Source organism: Glycine soja, chromosome 12 (assembly GCF_004193775.1).
Source record: "Glycine soja cultivar W05 chromosome 12, ASM419377v2, whole genome shotgun sequence".
In the NCBI taxonomy this organism is placed as follows: Eukaryota; Viridiplantae; Streptophyta; class Magnoliopsida; order Fabales; family Fabaceae; genus Glycine; species Glycine soja.
Window position 1 is genome coordinate 510,216 of NC_041013.1, and position 16,648 is coordinate 526,863.

The window sequence follows — 16,648 nt, forward strand, 5'->3', positions numbered from 1 at the left end:
TTAAATTTTTAACCACAAACAAGGGATTGGGGCCTTGGGGGATTAGAGAAAGAGATATATAAAAGGTCCATTGGTTTCCTTGTGAAAGAGAGAAAGAGACCTATATTTAGTAGTTCAAGTTTCAGTGGTACTTTGAAGTTGAAGACATTAATTCAATAATAAAAATTTTAAGTACACCGCCACAATAGGTGTTAAAATCATGTCATGTGAGACCAAAGATTTTATTGTTCCATGAATCTCACGCACATACAACTCTCAAGTTTTCTTTCCCTTTTATTTTAATATCTCCTTAGTCAACCTTTTAATACTAATAATATTTATCCTACATATATAGTCAACCTCTGCATGCGTTGACCTTTCTCTTCATAAATGTAACTTAAATGCATCACCTTCCATTGGCGGCAAAATCTTTGTGGAGGGCCATGACCCACAAGTGTGAGCTGTGGCCTGCGGATGACTCAAAACTGTACAATCTATACAAACATATTTTAGGCTTCAATAGAGAAGCTTCTCTGTGGTTTGGATCCTGAATACAATCTCATAATATATGGGGATTGGAAATCTAAAATCTAAGTAGCTTTACAAGAAGGAAAAGTTTTAAAAAAATTATATATAAACTATATAATAATTTGAAGGAAATTATGTTTGATACTGTACGATATAAATGTACTTGAGTCGGTGCACCGTCGTCATATACCATGATTCCTGCCACGTGAATTAGATACTTTCTCCTAGTGTGTTAGGGTATATATGTGACAAGAAGATGTCTAGCTTGTCAAATCCATTAGTAAATACCTGATTCTTATTTGCTAGCTTGATACTGTAAATCATTTATCGATATTGAGAATCATCTCCGACTGCTTAACCTGTCGGGCATAATCTATCTTTTGTATGTTATTTTTTTAAAACTTATGTTCTTGAATTGTTTAAGAGTACTATGTATTAGTCCCTTAATGTTCATCCATGTGTATTTGTTGATTCCTCCTCGAATCGATTAACGCAATGTTATTCATATAATTTTTCAATCCAGTTGAGAGATGGAAATCAATTGATGTGTCAATATTTGTTGAATCGGATATATGGTCGCTGATTTGAGGTGAGGTTATCATCTAGTGACGACATAATACTCTAGTTTCTGTGTCCATGTTTAGTCATTTTCCTCCCACTTTTTTCACATCAAGATTCATGTTACTCCATGTCATAATATAATTAATGCTTTTGAGAGGGTCATTTCAGTCTAAAATACCAAATCATTTTCGGACAAATAATTCACTTAAAATAAAATTCATTTAACTCATTCTTTATCACAAAACTCTTGGTTAAGAATTCACACATATATTTATAATATTTAGTTTGGTTTGAGGTGTGACGGATGTATAAGAAAATTTTAAGAAGTGTCATTTAATTAGGATTTAATTCCTGTCGGGGATGGACATATTGCTTGTTACTTTATCTTTTAAAATCAAGTTCTTCTATTAACCCTTATTTCACTGAATTAATTATTATGTTTGGTTCTAATTTTTTAATCAATTTTAATTGGTAGGAAGTTGTTAAATTAAAAAAGAGGGTACGATACGTATTTCATATGAATTCTTGTTATAATTTTTCAATATATTTAGTGTTGTCAATACACCAACACTTTAATATCTTAAATTACTTTTTTTTATTATAGATTACATTATTTTAAAGTAGTCTATTTTTTAAATCTACCAAATTACCAACGAGCTCTACATTTGGAGTTTAAGAGAGTTGGTTCTAAACTCAAGAAATTGGAAAACAATTGCAAAACTCAAACAAACTAGACAGGTATAATCACTGTTAAGTGTAAATTTAAAGTTTTAAATTATTGTTTTCAATACGATTTGATGTGCTAAATATTTATTATTGGCAATTAGAATGTTTTAGGAACAATTCAAAAGTTATTAACAAATTGTGATTGTTGATACTCAAAATGCTCATATGAAGAAGAAAAAAGTTGAGTTTGGGCTTGATATACTTGAATGCAAACAATGTCATGGTAAAGTAATAATTTTTGTTGTTCCAAGGTTAAAAAAAGTTACTCAAAATAGACTTCTAATTGACTTACTGGCTGCAAAAAATTAAGTCTTCTACTTGACTCATCTTTAAACGACTAGTATGTTCTTTTTCTAATAAATTTTTTAATATGTCGTAATTTTTTTAACCTGTATTATCTTTGTCTAAATAATGTTTGGTAAGGTTTTTGAAAAACTTATAAGTTACTTTGACCAAAAGATGAATTTATTCACTTTTCCTCCTTTGACTAGCTTTATAAGCTCTTTTGACCAAAATATAAATAGTATCAATTACTTATTCATTTGAAGAGGCAAAAGACAAATTTATTAATAAGGCCTTGGTTGAACCACAAGGTGTGGCCATACCCATTACCAATCCGATTCAGCACAAAAGCATCACTGAACTCCTCCCTACCAGCAAAAAGAAAGAAAACTCATGTCTGTGTATATTCACTCTTTCCTCCTCAAAACTGCAAACAGTGCTGTTAATTAGCTGCATGCTATCCAAATCTAACTCCCCTAGATGATAAACTCACAACAACAGTCAATAGTTCCCAATGCACAAAATAACCAGGACCACCCCCTCGGATATCTCTTGTGTGTTAGAATTTGAGTTGGACCGCCTCTGCATAATCTCTGCTACAAACCATTTATTTCACTGTCAACACAAAAATCGGAATGTGGCCTAGTCTAGCCTTCCCAGCTGCGTATGAGCTCCTTTGATATCTTGATCAAAAGTTGCTCCAAGGCATGCAGTTGGATTTCATAAACAAACTGCTTAGGAGCACTTCAAGCCTTCCTGTCTCTCCCTTTATCACTTCCAAGACTGAACCTTTGCTTCTTCCACAATGTCTCTATCAATTAATTTAAGCCATGAGTTGTTATAAAAAAAATTCATGAATTAAATTATTTTTTATAATATGAAAAGCTAAATCAACTAGCATTTAATTAGGTATTAGTAATACTTTGGCTAATATGGCTAGAACTGCAAGAGAGTCACATTGTCTTAGGCATCATGAACTGCGAACCGAGTCCAATAACAGTGAAAATTTTCCATTTCATATTGATGTCTTAGCTTGCTGCATATTATGTGCATTTAGAGAAACTGCCAGCAACTTTTGACATTGAAATGGAAGAAGAAAAAAAATTAAATATAGGTATGATATAATAACTGATAAGGCTTTGCAAAACATAGACAACATGCGGAAATAGAATAATGAGAATTCCACAACATTTCTTTCGCCCAATTTATCCACCAAACATTCTTGAACCCATAAACCAAAGCTACTTCCCGCCAATGACAGCCTCTGCTACCAATGAAAGATTACATACAAGTAAAAACAAAGACTTTCTATGACAGGTTCAATCTGGTCACAACCTAGTTTAAGTAAGACCTAAGAAGAGCTCACCTAATCATGGTACATCTAATATATATATATATACTGTTCTATTAAATAGTAAAAATAATAATGATCTCAATTAAATAGTAAAAATAATAATGAATATCCAAATAAAAACAACATGCCTCACAAAAAAACACACATTAAAATTAATAGACACATGTTGCATGTAGGTTCAGAATAGGTAAAAAAATACAACTAAAACTCATAACTCATTGATTTCAAAGTAGCCAAATACTGAATCTTGAATCTTGCAATATCTGAGAAGCTTACAAAGATTCCATCGAGAATTTCTGGTCAAATCTTCAAGGGATTTCCTGATCATCCTAAATTCAAGAAAAAGGAAAAAATTATCAGAACGTCAAACCTATACTATCCACACAGCAGCCAAAAATATTCTCCAACCTCCAATGCTTTTTATAGCAACTTGAACTCAGGAATTCTCTGTTTGCTGAGCAAGCTAAGGCAGCATCAGTGCTGTCCATATTCAATTTACAAGTCATTGAATTATTGCTTCTGAAATGGGGATGAACCTAGTTTTCAATTTCAATTTCCTTTCTCCACCTTACATTATTAATAAGGATAGTTACTTCTTTGATTGTTTATCTCAAGCCGCATGATGCAAGCAACTAACATGGAAGGTGGATGAAAAAGAAATATTTCCTTCTTAATGATAACATACTGCTACATAAACAGTTGTGTAATCAATGGTTCTTAAGTCTATGTAAACATATTCAAGCTACAGTAGCAACAAAGTGTGACCATTCTAGTTGGGCCAAACCTTGTTCAAAATCCACTAATTGGGTTTACAATTGCATTTATGGTGCTGGCTGTTCAGAGTTGCTCCTACAGTTATCTGGTTTATAAAGGCAATTCTCAGAACAAGAAATAAGATTCAGACATCAAACTAAAAAATTCTAGAAATATGTTGTGCACCAAACAGAATGACACATGCATGATCAAATAATGGAGTCAATAATGAACTTCAATATTCAACCATTAGCAGTAAGTGTTGCTCACATTTTACTGTCAAACAAAAAATATGATTCAATCAGATATAACTTTACAAAATTTCAAAAATCAAAGCATCAAGGGCCCAAAGTCTCCAAATATCTCTCCTTTGGTTGAACCAGACATTCACCAAACATATCCTTGAGTTTTTTATGCTGAACCATGAGATCAAGAACTCTATCCTCAATATCCTCAAGCATTACTCCACTACTCTTGAGCTTATGACTTTCAGCATTTCTATTTGAGAAAACAAGTTCAGATAACCGGTTCTTTTCTGCTTGTTTACAATATTTTGTGCATTCAGGGGTGCCCTGTGCAAGAAGATGATATGTGAAAACAACCCTCTTTTGTCCAAGTCTATATGCTCGACAAATAGCTTGCCTTTCCACTGAGGGATTCCAAACAACATCAAGAAGCACAACCCTTGAAGCTCCAATTAAGTTAATGCCTTCAGAAGATGCTTTTATAGAAGCAAGCAGCACCTTTGCTTGGCTATTTGAATCATTGAAACTACGAATGAGGGACTGTTTTTGCTTATGGTCAAGCTTTCCATACATATACAGCACTTCTGTCCCCACAGACCAATTGAAGGCTGACTCAAGTTGGTCCTTAATTAAGCATAAGGTATCAATGAATTGGCTGAAAATGAGGACTTTCTCATTAACTGCATCACATAGTCTTATAAACTCAAACAGAAATTTGGTTTTGACCCCTCCATAAGGGTTCAATCTAAGCTTTTCCAACTTACCCTTGTCAACAACAGATTCTTCTTTTTTTGACAGAGAGCAGTTGAGGAAAAGGGATGGATGGACAGAGACCAAGGCCAACTTGTGTTCAAAGTTCAGTGCACTTTGAGAATATTCAATGCTCTCTAGAGTTTCTTGCTGCAAAATGTCTGGCTTCAAAACCAGCACACAATCTCTCAACCCAGGAAGGTTCTTTTGAAGAATGCTACCTTTGTGAACATGAACAAAGGGATTCATCAGCAATTTTAGCAGTTTTATTTTCTCATCAGCTGTATTTCCAGACGAAACAGGTTCCCAATCCCAGCTCACATCTTTCCTTTCCTGCATTTGTCTACTTTGGCAAAACTTCTTGAGTTCTTGTGGTATGCTGTCAGGAAAGGATGGTTTCATTAAGCACAAAATATTGTAAAGTTCCAAAAAATTGTTTTGGAAAGGTGTCCCCGAAAGAAGGATTCGCTTCTTAGTTCTACTTTCAGAAAGAACCTTCCAAATATAACTATTCTGATTCCGAGGAGTGTGCCCTTCATCAAGTACTAGCAAACCAGGATAGTCACGCAGAACCTTTCCCATTCCACTTTCAATGTACTCCCTTGGCCTTGCACGTTTCTTCTTTTTTTTCATCTTATTATTTTTCTTCTCTTTTTTCCCATCACCTTCAGCCGTGGATCCTGCTAACTTCTCATACAAATTGTAGCTGATTAATAGAATGCTCTTCTCTTTGTACCATGAACACAACTTCACCATACGTATGGCATCCTTATTCTGCTTTTGATTGCCAGACCAGTCAACTTCATTAATGAGTTTCTCTTTTCCCGATAATTCAGAATTGTTCAAGTTATGGAATGGAATTCCTATGTTCCACTTCCTTAACTCATCTTCCCATGTAAGCAATATGTTGGCAGGAGCAATGATAATAGGTAGACACTTTGGAAACGATTGCAAATATGTCTGAAGAAAAACCATGGTCAACCTTGTCTTTCCTGTTCCAGGAGCATGAGAAACAATGCACCCACCTTCACTACATGGGTCAACCCTCTTCAATTTGGCAAGGTCAGTGGTTCCTGCCAAATTTGTCCAAATAAACTCAAACCCTTCTTGTTGATGAGGATACAAGCTTTGTTTTATGTCAGGAATAAGGTCCCAAACTGTGCCTTCATTGTGAGACCAAACTGCCTCTGAGTCATCACCAGGATCATTAAACAGATCCCCATCAAACTGTGAGGTGTTCCCTCCACCAGATGACACCCTTCTGCAACATCTTTCAGAATCCACCTGTATTATGTACACACAAACAAGGGCATATACATAAGTACTTCCTATCAACCTATTTCATTAAGCATGACAGTCAAATCAGAACAAACATAAATTAGCAAAAAAATATTTAAGCCTGCAGCAGTCAATCAATGCTTTGCTTTTTAAACAAGAAAAGAACACATAAATATTTAACAATAGTTAGCAACATAGTTCAATAGATGATAACACATATCAGCCTTTTTGCCTAAGTTTATAAGTAAAAAAAAATGCTAGGACCAATAACAAAGTCTACTTAACATCCTAAACTTAAGGAAATTAGTTTTCTATAACCATTATCAAATTGAAACTGTGCTTACAAATGGTGGAGTGATATATTTGATTTCAGTGGCAATCCAACCACACCATCTGCAGTATATCCCAATTTCCTCATTAAAAATAGTATCATGCTTGCACTGCGACGCTGAATTTTCTTCATTTTCTCTTGCTTCATTTGTTCCAATATTATCAACCTGCATATTATAACATACAAACTTGGTTAATGATTTCTCCTCTCATATAAATAACAATTTGTTTGAACATCTATCCATACATGAAGAATTCAAAACAGAGCTCAAATATTCAAAATCTACCACAAGTATCCTTCTTAAGTACTACTTCGCTCACATATGCATGTAAAAATACAAACATAAAATTAAAGTGCTCTTAACATCTAATGACTATAACTGAAATTATATTACATTTACATATTTTTTCTTCAGCCTTTCAGTTAGTAAAAGTGATTTACCTGAGACCCAATTTCTTCACCTCGAAGCAACATATCCATTTCACCCCACAAGATATCTAACTCCTTCTCAAACTCCAAATTTTCAATAGGTTCTTTCTTCATAAAGTTCCAATCCAAAGGGATTGTTTCCCTAGAAGCTAATGGCTTAGTCTGACCCTGACCAAAATCATCATCCTTTTCTTCCAACTGATTGGAATCATCTTTAACAGAATCATTCTTGCCCCAAAAGCATTCATTAAATAATTTAAAACATCGGTTTTTTGTTCTAGATGGCATCCTTAGGACTTCATGCAGCTCATCTTTGTCACCAGTTTCATCATCCACCACCCGTACCTTCTCACATTTATTGCTATTAAACCCATATTTATGCTTTCTTCCCTTCCTGTCTTTTTTTGTCACAACTTTAGCTGAATCTCCTTTGACGTGATGATGCTTTTTTCCTTCATGGTCATCAAGATTCTTCTTGATCATAGTTGAATATTCTGTTTTTTTCTGCAATGACGCACTTTGATGACCTGTATCTCTTTTCTTCCTATGCTCTAGTGCTTCAGCTTCAGAAGGCATAGAGCAACCTGAACTTTTCCAGTGATCACCAAAGACTTCTGCATCAACATTGGCACTTTTGACTCTCTTTGATTCATGTTTCTGTGCTGCATTCCTTGCTTCCTGCTTATAAATCTCAGATTTACTAGAGGTTGCACTAGCACAGTCAGCACCAATCCATTGCTCCCCCTCTTCATTATCTTTCCTTCCACCTTTTCTTTTGCAAACTCCACTACTTTCAGTTTCACCCTCCACCTTTCTCACCCTCTCCTTCACCGTCTTGCTGTATCCCCCTCTCTCATCATCATCATAAGAAGAAGAATCACTGTCCTCACTGCTCGAGCAGCAATCATTCTCATCATAATCAACCTGAAAATCTTCATCACTGGTGGCGCCATCCTCACTCTCCGTTAAACACAAAAAAGAATCATCTGAACCACTTTTATCCGCGCAATGTTCCTTCTCACTCTGATTATCCCCATATGAATCATCCGGCAAAATTACCCGGTTTTCAGGTACGCAAGCATAGTCATCATTGCCAAAGTTATCAACTTTATCAACAAATACAGAACACCTTTTACCCTCCTCGCTCTTCCATTCCTTTTCAACCAGAAACCTCTTCTCAGTATGCCTCAACCCCTCTTCAGCCTCACTGACATCATCACCACTGTCACCGATTACAATAGGGTCACCAGCATGCCCTCCCGAACAATCAAAACCTCGTTCAGATACCCTTACACGCTTCAAAGACACAGGTTCATGGTCATGCACCTTTTTCTTCTTCTGGCCCATTATTAAACCACTTCCAACCACCCTTCCCCGCTTGCTACGCGTCCTGCATGCAACGGGAACCCCTCGATACATTTCAAACAACAAAAGAATGTGATAAGTGGTAACGGGTGCGAAGGAGAAAAAGAAACTGAGACAATGCGTGTAGTATTTTTTCGGAGAAAGAAGAAGAAAAGAAAACGTGGTCAGAAAGAAAACGAGAGAGACAGATGGAGAATTGACTAATGAGTTAGAGTTCCTAAACACGCGCCAACAAGAATAAGAATTGACTTCTGAGTTTCTGAGTTCCAAAGAACCTAACAGACTTGTAACTAAAAAAGGTCAAAAAGTATGAGGATTTCCCAGAATACCAATCTTGAAAATTATATTTTCAAAATACTATTTTATCTTTTGAAATCATTAACAAATCTATGCAATATCAGCATAATCTATGTCTCATCATATATATTTTATCACTTTAAACGCCTTACAGTTATTTCTATTTTTCTATAAAAACAAATTTAAAAATAATTTTGAAATTTTAATATATCTTATCTTATATCTTATATGCATATAAATTAGAATAACTATTTTGATAAAAATAGTTTTAGTTGTCATTGTAACTTGCAAAAGGTAAAGAATATTCACTTCAGACCTTCATATATGTGATAATATTATATTGGATTTGAAAAATAATTAGGTTCATATGGTTGATTTTTTGTAATGACTATTTTATAAAATGATCCAATTAAAAAAAAACAGAAGTTGAATAACTTGATTGAAAAAATAATAGTTCAACGATCATATTAAAAATTACTAAATAATTTAGCAACCTACAAAGAGATTTAATTTTTTTTTCTATAAATAGTTTGAAAAATTCTCTTCACTCACTTACTCTCCATTCCCTTTTCATATATGCATATATTTATTTGGTGCAATATTAATAATTAATGACGTATGTCACCTAATTTAGATTAATATATTATTAATTATTCTTTCAAGATAATAATTATATTTTCTTATTTAAATCAATAGATTTACTTCTAACCTAAATAATAAAATTTTCTCTTATTTATTAAAAAGATTCATCACCTAATATTTTTCACTAAAAAAAGATAGTATCTCTTTCCTATTTGTTAAGTAAATAAGTTCAATTTCTATAATATGCCTCCCTCCAAAAAATAATAATAATCATACTCCTTCTATTAAATAGTTTATTCTCTTTTATATGTTAAATAAATTCAATTCCTATAGATAGGCAAAAAAAATATTGTTATTTTTATTTCTTTTAAATTAATTTGTTGTCTTTAATTGTATTTTTATTATGTTCCAATAGTGCTTTGAAGTCTAATATTCCTAGTTAAGTATGTTATCAATTTTTTTTTATTTGACCATGGTATCGATTGCTTCATAGTGATTAGTGTGACTAGTGGGTAACGTGATACTTTATTAATGGAAAGATATTTTTTTATTTTGATGTTTTTTTCATTAAAAATAGAAATGGAAAAAGTATAGTTACTATTTTTTTAAGGGAGAATAATGTTATAGGAATTGAATTTATTTAACAAATAGAAAATAGATTTTTTTGATGAATCAAATAAAAATCAGAGATATTATCCGATCCAATTATTAGAAGGAAAATTTTATAGGAAATTAATTTATTTAGAAAATAAGAGAAATATATTTATTATTACTATTTTAATTGTAAATAAGGAAAAGATAATCGTTAATAATATATTCAGATTGAATTTTTTGTTAAAACTTATTTATAAGTTTAATTTTTTTAATCGATAATAATAGATAATATAATATCACAAGATTGAGTTTATATCTCACAGTCCTGCATAATCGAAGGAGTTATACCCTTCGCATTTATAGGGCCATATATATATTATTGAAATCGTAAAACCCAGGCCTGAAGTGGAAGCTGATGACTCAAAATATTCAATGTGTGTTTGAAGGACTCCGAGGATAATTTGGTGTTTCGGGCAGTGGTTCAATAACAATTGGCTTCCTCCAATCACAAACCACAAGGTGCTGAAGAGACATAGGCAAGACAACAGGACAGGATCAATGATGGTGCTGAGCCCTTTTCAAACTTTGGTCCTTGAAATTTTTTCTTTACATAATGATGCACAAGAACACCACATATATAATCATATATATCCTTTGGATATCTAATCAATCCCTTTCCAGTTTGAGAATAAAACACGGGCAAGATTTCAAACTTGTGCTTTCTACTCCAAATCTTAGTTCTTTTGATGTCAATCATATTCTTAGTCACCAACTCTCCACCACATGCAATCTTTCTTTTCTTGAAGAAGTAAACCTTGCCACCTTCAGCGATACGGTGACAAGTTCACGTCTCATAACTTGGCTGCAAGTGCTTTCAATGTAAAGATGTTAACATTCTCTCCGGGTACGTACCCTCCAAATAATACTGGATGTAAATTACTTTAGAATGTTTTTACATCTTTATTTTTTCTTAATGCTCATAACATGTCTACATTCTTATGTCAAACTTTTGTCAGTACTCAAATCTTGCTCTTCAAAATATTAATTTAAATATGTCTACAGTTGTGTAGGATCTCTCATATCCGGGTTCAATGAGACGTCAACACCCCGTGCTTTAATTTGTTAGATCTGTTGTAAAATAAGCTAACTTCCTAAATAATAACTAATAACTAACATAACAATAACAAACTACTAACATAACAACTATTAAGAAACATAAAATGAATCAACTAATCTTACAAAAAATAAACAATCAATAAAAAATAACAAATTAATAGGCAATCGTATTCATGTTTATCTGAATGTTTTATTTTTTTTATATTATGCAAAGGGAAATCTCTTCACACTATATATATATATATATATATATATATATATATATATACTAAAAATAAAATAAAATATCATTTTATAAGTTATTAATATCCAAATTATAAAAGACCAAATCAAATTATATATATCATAATATTTATATTAAAATTTTATAAAAATAAAACAGTGTTCATTATTAATAATAAATTTATATATAGAAATAAAATGAAAAAATAATATTATATAAAATTATAATAAATCAAAATATAAAATTGCTAGGCTGACTAAAGCAACATATATAGTAATTCATTGAGAGAATTACACAGAAGTAAAAGTTGAATTTGAGTTTCAATTCAAATTTGTTTTTGAATTTAATTAGAAAAATAGTCCTTTGTTTGGTTACATAATATATTATTAAATTTGATTAAATTAGATTTTGTAGGTTTTTATCTTCTCTTCTTTTCTTTTTTTGATACGGATCTTTTCTCTTCCTTTAGAATTTGATTTAGGATTTCTACGTATTATATATAAGCCAGATTTGACGATGTCAAATTTGATTTTATCATTTAAAAAAAAAAGGAATTTCTTGTAATCTGTTCTCCATTTCCCATACAATATAAATAAGTCTTTACTCAGATTTTGACTTGATCACTTTTGACAACTTCAACTTCAATTTTCTTTTTTTGTGTGTGTATAGCATACAGTTGATTAGATTACTTAGTATGTAACCACGTAATGTCTTAAAGAAAAATCATTTAACATTACTAATAATTTCCACTCAAAGTTAATTTAATTGACATTTTAGTATTTTACACTGATAATTTTTTTTCTTTTAAATATTTTCAGCTTCTTTTGTTACTTTAAAATTAACAAATATTCATTGTCAAACATTTTTAAGTCTGTTGAGTTGACAACGATTATTATCAAACAAAATATCAACTTTCAAGGTTTCTTAATAATTCTGTTCTAATAATTACGTTTGTTATAATTTGCAAACATTATAATTAAATTGAAACATAACGTGATTTATTTTTAGAATAATAAAGGTAATAACAAATGTTAATAAAAGAAACATATGTTAACTTAAAAACTTAGGTCTTGATGGGTTTATGTGTCAGTTTCTAGTTTATATACATATAAACTACTTTTTTACTTTCAAAGTTTTTGTACTTTTAAATTTTTTGAAGTTAAATACCAAAATTTTAATTCAAATATTACAAATCAGTTTTCCTTCTTCATTTAGCCACTACTAAAATTTCTCTAATTACATGATGATTTTCCTATGTAACGATTTATAACTTGAGTTTGAAAATGGAGTGTTATACTATTGTGTATGATACATAACGCTTATGGCAATAACATTTTCATAAAGGTCTAATAAAATAAATCAACACTAGAAACAATATAAAATTTACTGAAAGTATCGCCTTACATGACTATATTTCATGTCCGCTTTGTCATCTACAAACAAAGCCAGAATTATTCAAGAAGAAAATATTTATTACAATGCTTGTTATGCAAGGAAAACAGTCACTATATATGGTAAAGGATATTATACGATAGAAGACAAGTACGTGTTTACATAGAGAAATTGTTTATTGCGAACACAGAAAAGAAAAACTTATATGATGTCTGCAATCTCCATTTCAAGCAGTTGAGCTATGCTTCGCATAGTTGGTCGAGATTGAGGGTTTGTCTTTAAACATGAAAGAGCTACGTTGGCAATCAAATCCACTTCCTTCAAAATATGGTTCTTGGCAGGAGGCGAGAGGCGAGGGTCTAAAATCTCCTTCAAGTTTACTTTTTGTTCAGTACAAGTTTGAATGGATGAAACAAGGTCACCAGGGTGCTTTCCCGTAAGAACCTCTAAGGCCAAAACGCCAAAGCTGAACACGTCACATTTCTCAGTCACTTCCATTGTGTAAGCAAGTTCTGTAGCACAGTCAATGTTAGTCGATTGCAAACAAGAACAAGCAAGTTGTATTTGGTATTGGTAGGGTAGGGTAAAAGTATCTATCCACAGTCAAGAACTTAAAACCAAAATGGTACATTGGTATTAAATAAATTTCAAACACTCAAAATCTTACCTGGAGCAGCATAGCCATATGTGCCGGCAAATGATGTCCAAATAGCCGAATCAGGCTTTAGAAATCTTGCAGTTCCAAAATCCGAGACATGGGCTTGAAGATTGGAGGACAGCAAAATGTTCTTGCTTGATACGTCTCTGTGAATTAAAGGTGGAGCACAATCATGATGCATATAGGACAAAGCGCTCGTTACACCTTTGATAATATCAATTCTCTTGTGCCAATCCAGCTCTAATGCATCCTTGTCGTCTCTCAGCATGTCAGCTAAATTCCCTCTATTCATATACTCATAAATTAAAAATGTGTGCATCCCTTCACAGCAAAATCCGTAAAGCTTGATAATGTTTCGATGGCGTGTTTTTGTCATGGCTTCTATCTCATTCTCAAAGGATTTTATACTCTCAATGTTTAAGTTGTTTGAATCACACTTCAACTTTTTTACAGCAAATACTTGACCTCCTGACATCTCCGCTTTATAAACTATTCCCAGTGCTCCTTCCCCAATGCAATACTTGTTGTCAAAGTTCTTGGTAGCTTCAATTATGTCTCTATACACAACTTTCCCATTGAAGTACCAAATTGAAAATGGATTCGGACTTTTGAATGAACTTATTTGCCTTGGAGCTCTTGATTTTCTCTTGAAGCAAAAGAAAACAATCCCAAGTAACCCCAAAGAAATAAAAAGAGCACCTCCCAAGGAAGCAACAATAGGGATCACAACCTTGTTTCGTTCACTGGATCCACCATTAGGATTAGTGAGATTACAAGGTTTCAAGCCCCGAATTTGCCCACATAGATCTTTGTTGTTGCTCAAATCCAAGGGATAAGAAGAGTTGAATATGCCACTTTTAGGAACCATACCCTCCAAATTATTGTAGGAGAGGTTGATAGTTGACAAACTAAACATTTCACTAAGGGAGTGAGGGATAGAACCTGACAGATTGTTGTGAGACATATTCAAGCTTATCAAATTTGAAAGCTTTCCAAGATCAGTAGGTATTTCTCCTGAAAGTGAATTGTAACTCAAGTCCAAAAAGTATTGTAAATCACGAAGGTTTCCAATTTGGTAGGGAATTGTGCCATTCAAGTCATTGTTGCTCAGATTTAAATTCTGCAAGTCCGAGATGTCCCCTATCTGATTTGGAATTGGTCCTAACAGCTTGTTCGTGGACAAGTCTAAGGAGTGCAAATTGGAAAGGTTTCCAATTTCTGCTGGTATAATTCCAGAGAGTTTGTTGTCGCTTAAATTTAATTCATACAAGTTGAAGGAATTTCCTATCTGTGAAGGAATGTCTCCTGATATTTGGTTGGACGATAGGTCAAGCTTATGCAGTTGGTCCAACTGAAAAATCTCACCTGGAATGTAACCACTTATTTCATTCCCTGCCATGTTGAGAACTTGCAAGTTTTTGCAGGCACCCCAATTTGTAGAGAGGTCACCTTCCACCCTGTTATAGCTCAAGTCCATGTAAGTGAGGTTTGGATACACTCCAAAATCTTGATCTGCATAACCTGTCAACTGGTTGTATTCAAGTCGAACTCTGTACAAGGCTGGGCAGTTTCTAAGGCTTATTGGAATTGGGCCAGTGAAACTATTGTAGGCTGCACTAAAATTTACAAGTTTGCCACTTTTGCACACTTGTGGTGGCAATTCACCAACAAAGTTGTTCTCTGCAAGATGCAGCACAATCAAGGAAGAAAAGTTTCCAAATTCTTGTGGCACCGTACCATTTAAGTAGTTTTTGAAAAGCCGCACATCGGTTAGATTGGTTAATTTAGCAATACTTGGGGGTATTGGGCCTGAGAGTTGGTTTTCAGACATTCTAAGAATGCTTAAATGTGTGCAGTTGCCTAGAGATGAAGGAATAGGCCCAAAGAAGTTGTTTCCATCTAGAGCTAGCAGAGTCAAGTTTCTTATGTTCCCTATTTCATTTGGAATTCTACCACCTAGCAGGGTGTCCTGGAAGAGGAGATTTCTGATACCAATGAGGCCACTTTGGGGCCTATCAGATCCATCAGGAAATAACCGAGGATCTAATGTCCCTGTTATATTATTTCTTGAAAGATCAAGCTCAAAAACTTGAGTCAGATTGGCAATGGAAAGAGGCAGAGTGCCATTGAGAAAGTTGGTGGAAAGATCAAGGAATTGGAGCTTTGAGAGCACCCCAATGTTTTGTGGTATGTGGCCAGTGAGATTGTTTTCTTTGAGATCAAGACGGAGAAGGTTAGGGAAAACAGACAGGTTCAAGTTTAGAAGGGTACCTGCAAGTCCAGTGTAAGCCAAGTTTATAATTGTCACTGTGCCTTTAGAATCACAGGTAATACCTCGCCATGAACATGGACTTAGAGTTGTTGCAGTGGAGTTGATGATCCATGAGTCCAAAATGGATTGGTGAGGGAGACTTTGTTTCCACCTGAGAAGTGTCTGAGCTTGTGTTTGGGCAACAGTTCCTTGAAAAAGAACCATCAAAACGAGCAGCAACGTAGCTGGAATAGCAAAGCAGGCATAACATGTATGATTGTTCATTGTAATGTTCAGAAACTGCTTATTTGTTTGGCAGTAGTTACATTTGTTCACTTCAAAGATATAAATACCATATCCATCGTTTCTATCACTTTCAAAGTATCTATGGCATATATGCATTATTGTGCATTTGTTTTATCAAGACTTTTATTACGTTTGTTTGTTCCTTCCACTAACCGACAGTCCCATCGACCCTTATTTTCTTGCATGGTTGACTCGGATATATAGTTGATTTATTTGATGAATGAGAACAGGATCGCGTTAATCGTTGATTTGAGAACGTAATTTATGACATCCAACTGCAAAAAGAATGTGAAAGCAAGAAACAGCTTTAGAGTGAAGACTTGAAGATGGGTTTCGATAAAAATGTGTATTGTGCATGCATGTCCTCTTTAACTGTCTCATTCGATCTCCATCCCCGCCAATTCAAATTTGACGACTCAATTATGAGAAGTTTTTCCCTCCCCTGTCCTTGATTCAATGGAGACAATCTATTTAAGAAAAAATAATAATTATCATATATATATAAAGATAAAGACATAAATAGAGATGTAAGAAAAATGAAAAAAATAAGGTAGTGGATTCAAACATGTAACAATAAGTGTAAAATATAAAATTTTAAAATAAAAACTTTTGATTTTACTAGAAATAACGAGTATGTATTTGTTTATC

General features: G+C 33.3%; 2 protein-coding genes across 2 annotated transcripts; both read right to left on the reverse strand.

Moving 5' to 3' along the window:
* Nucleotides 1-4,521: 4,521 nt before the first annotated feature.
* Nucleotides 4,522-8,563, reverse strand: LOC114380242 (SNF2 domain-containing protein CLASSY 3-like). Its single transcript, XM_028339247.1, has 4 exons — nt 7,514-8,563; nt 7,229-7,414; nt 6,801-6,953; nt 4,522-6,462 (listed from the first exon to the last, which is right to left on the reverse strand). Exons 1-4 carry the CDS (start codon nt 8,561-8,563, stop codon nt 4,522-4,524), a joined length of 3,330 nt encoding a protein of 1,109 aa, XP_028195048.1.
* Nucleotides 8,564-12,738: 4,175 nt separating this feature from the next.
* On the reverse strand, nt 12,739-16,022 carry LOC114378610 (MDIS1-interacting receptor like kinase 2-like). Its single transcript, XM_028337257.1, has 2 exons — nt 13,453-16,022; nt 12,739-13,297 (listed from the first exon to the last, which is right to left on the reverse strand). Exons 1-2 carry the CDS (start codon nt 15,977-15,979, stop codon nt 12,987-12,989), a joined length of 2,838 nt encoding a protein of 945 aa, XP_028193058.1. The 5' UTR covers nt 15,980-16,022; the 3' UTR covers nt 12,739-12,986.
* Between the last annotated feature and the right edge of the window lie 626 nt (nt 16,023-16,648).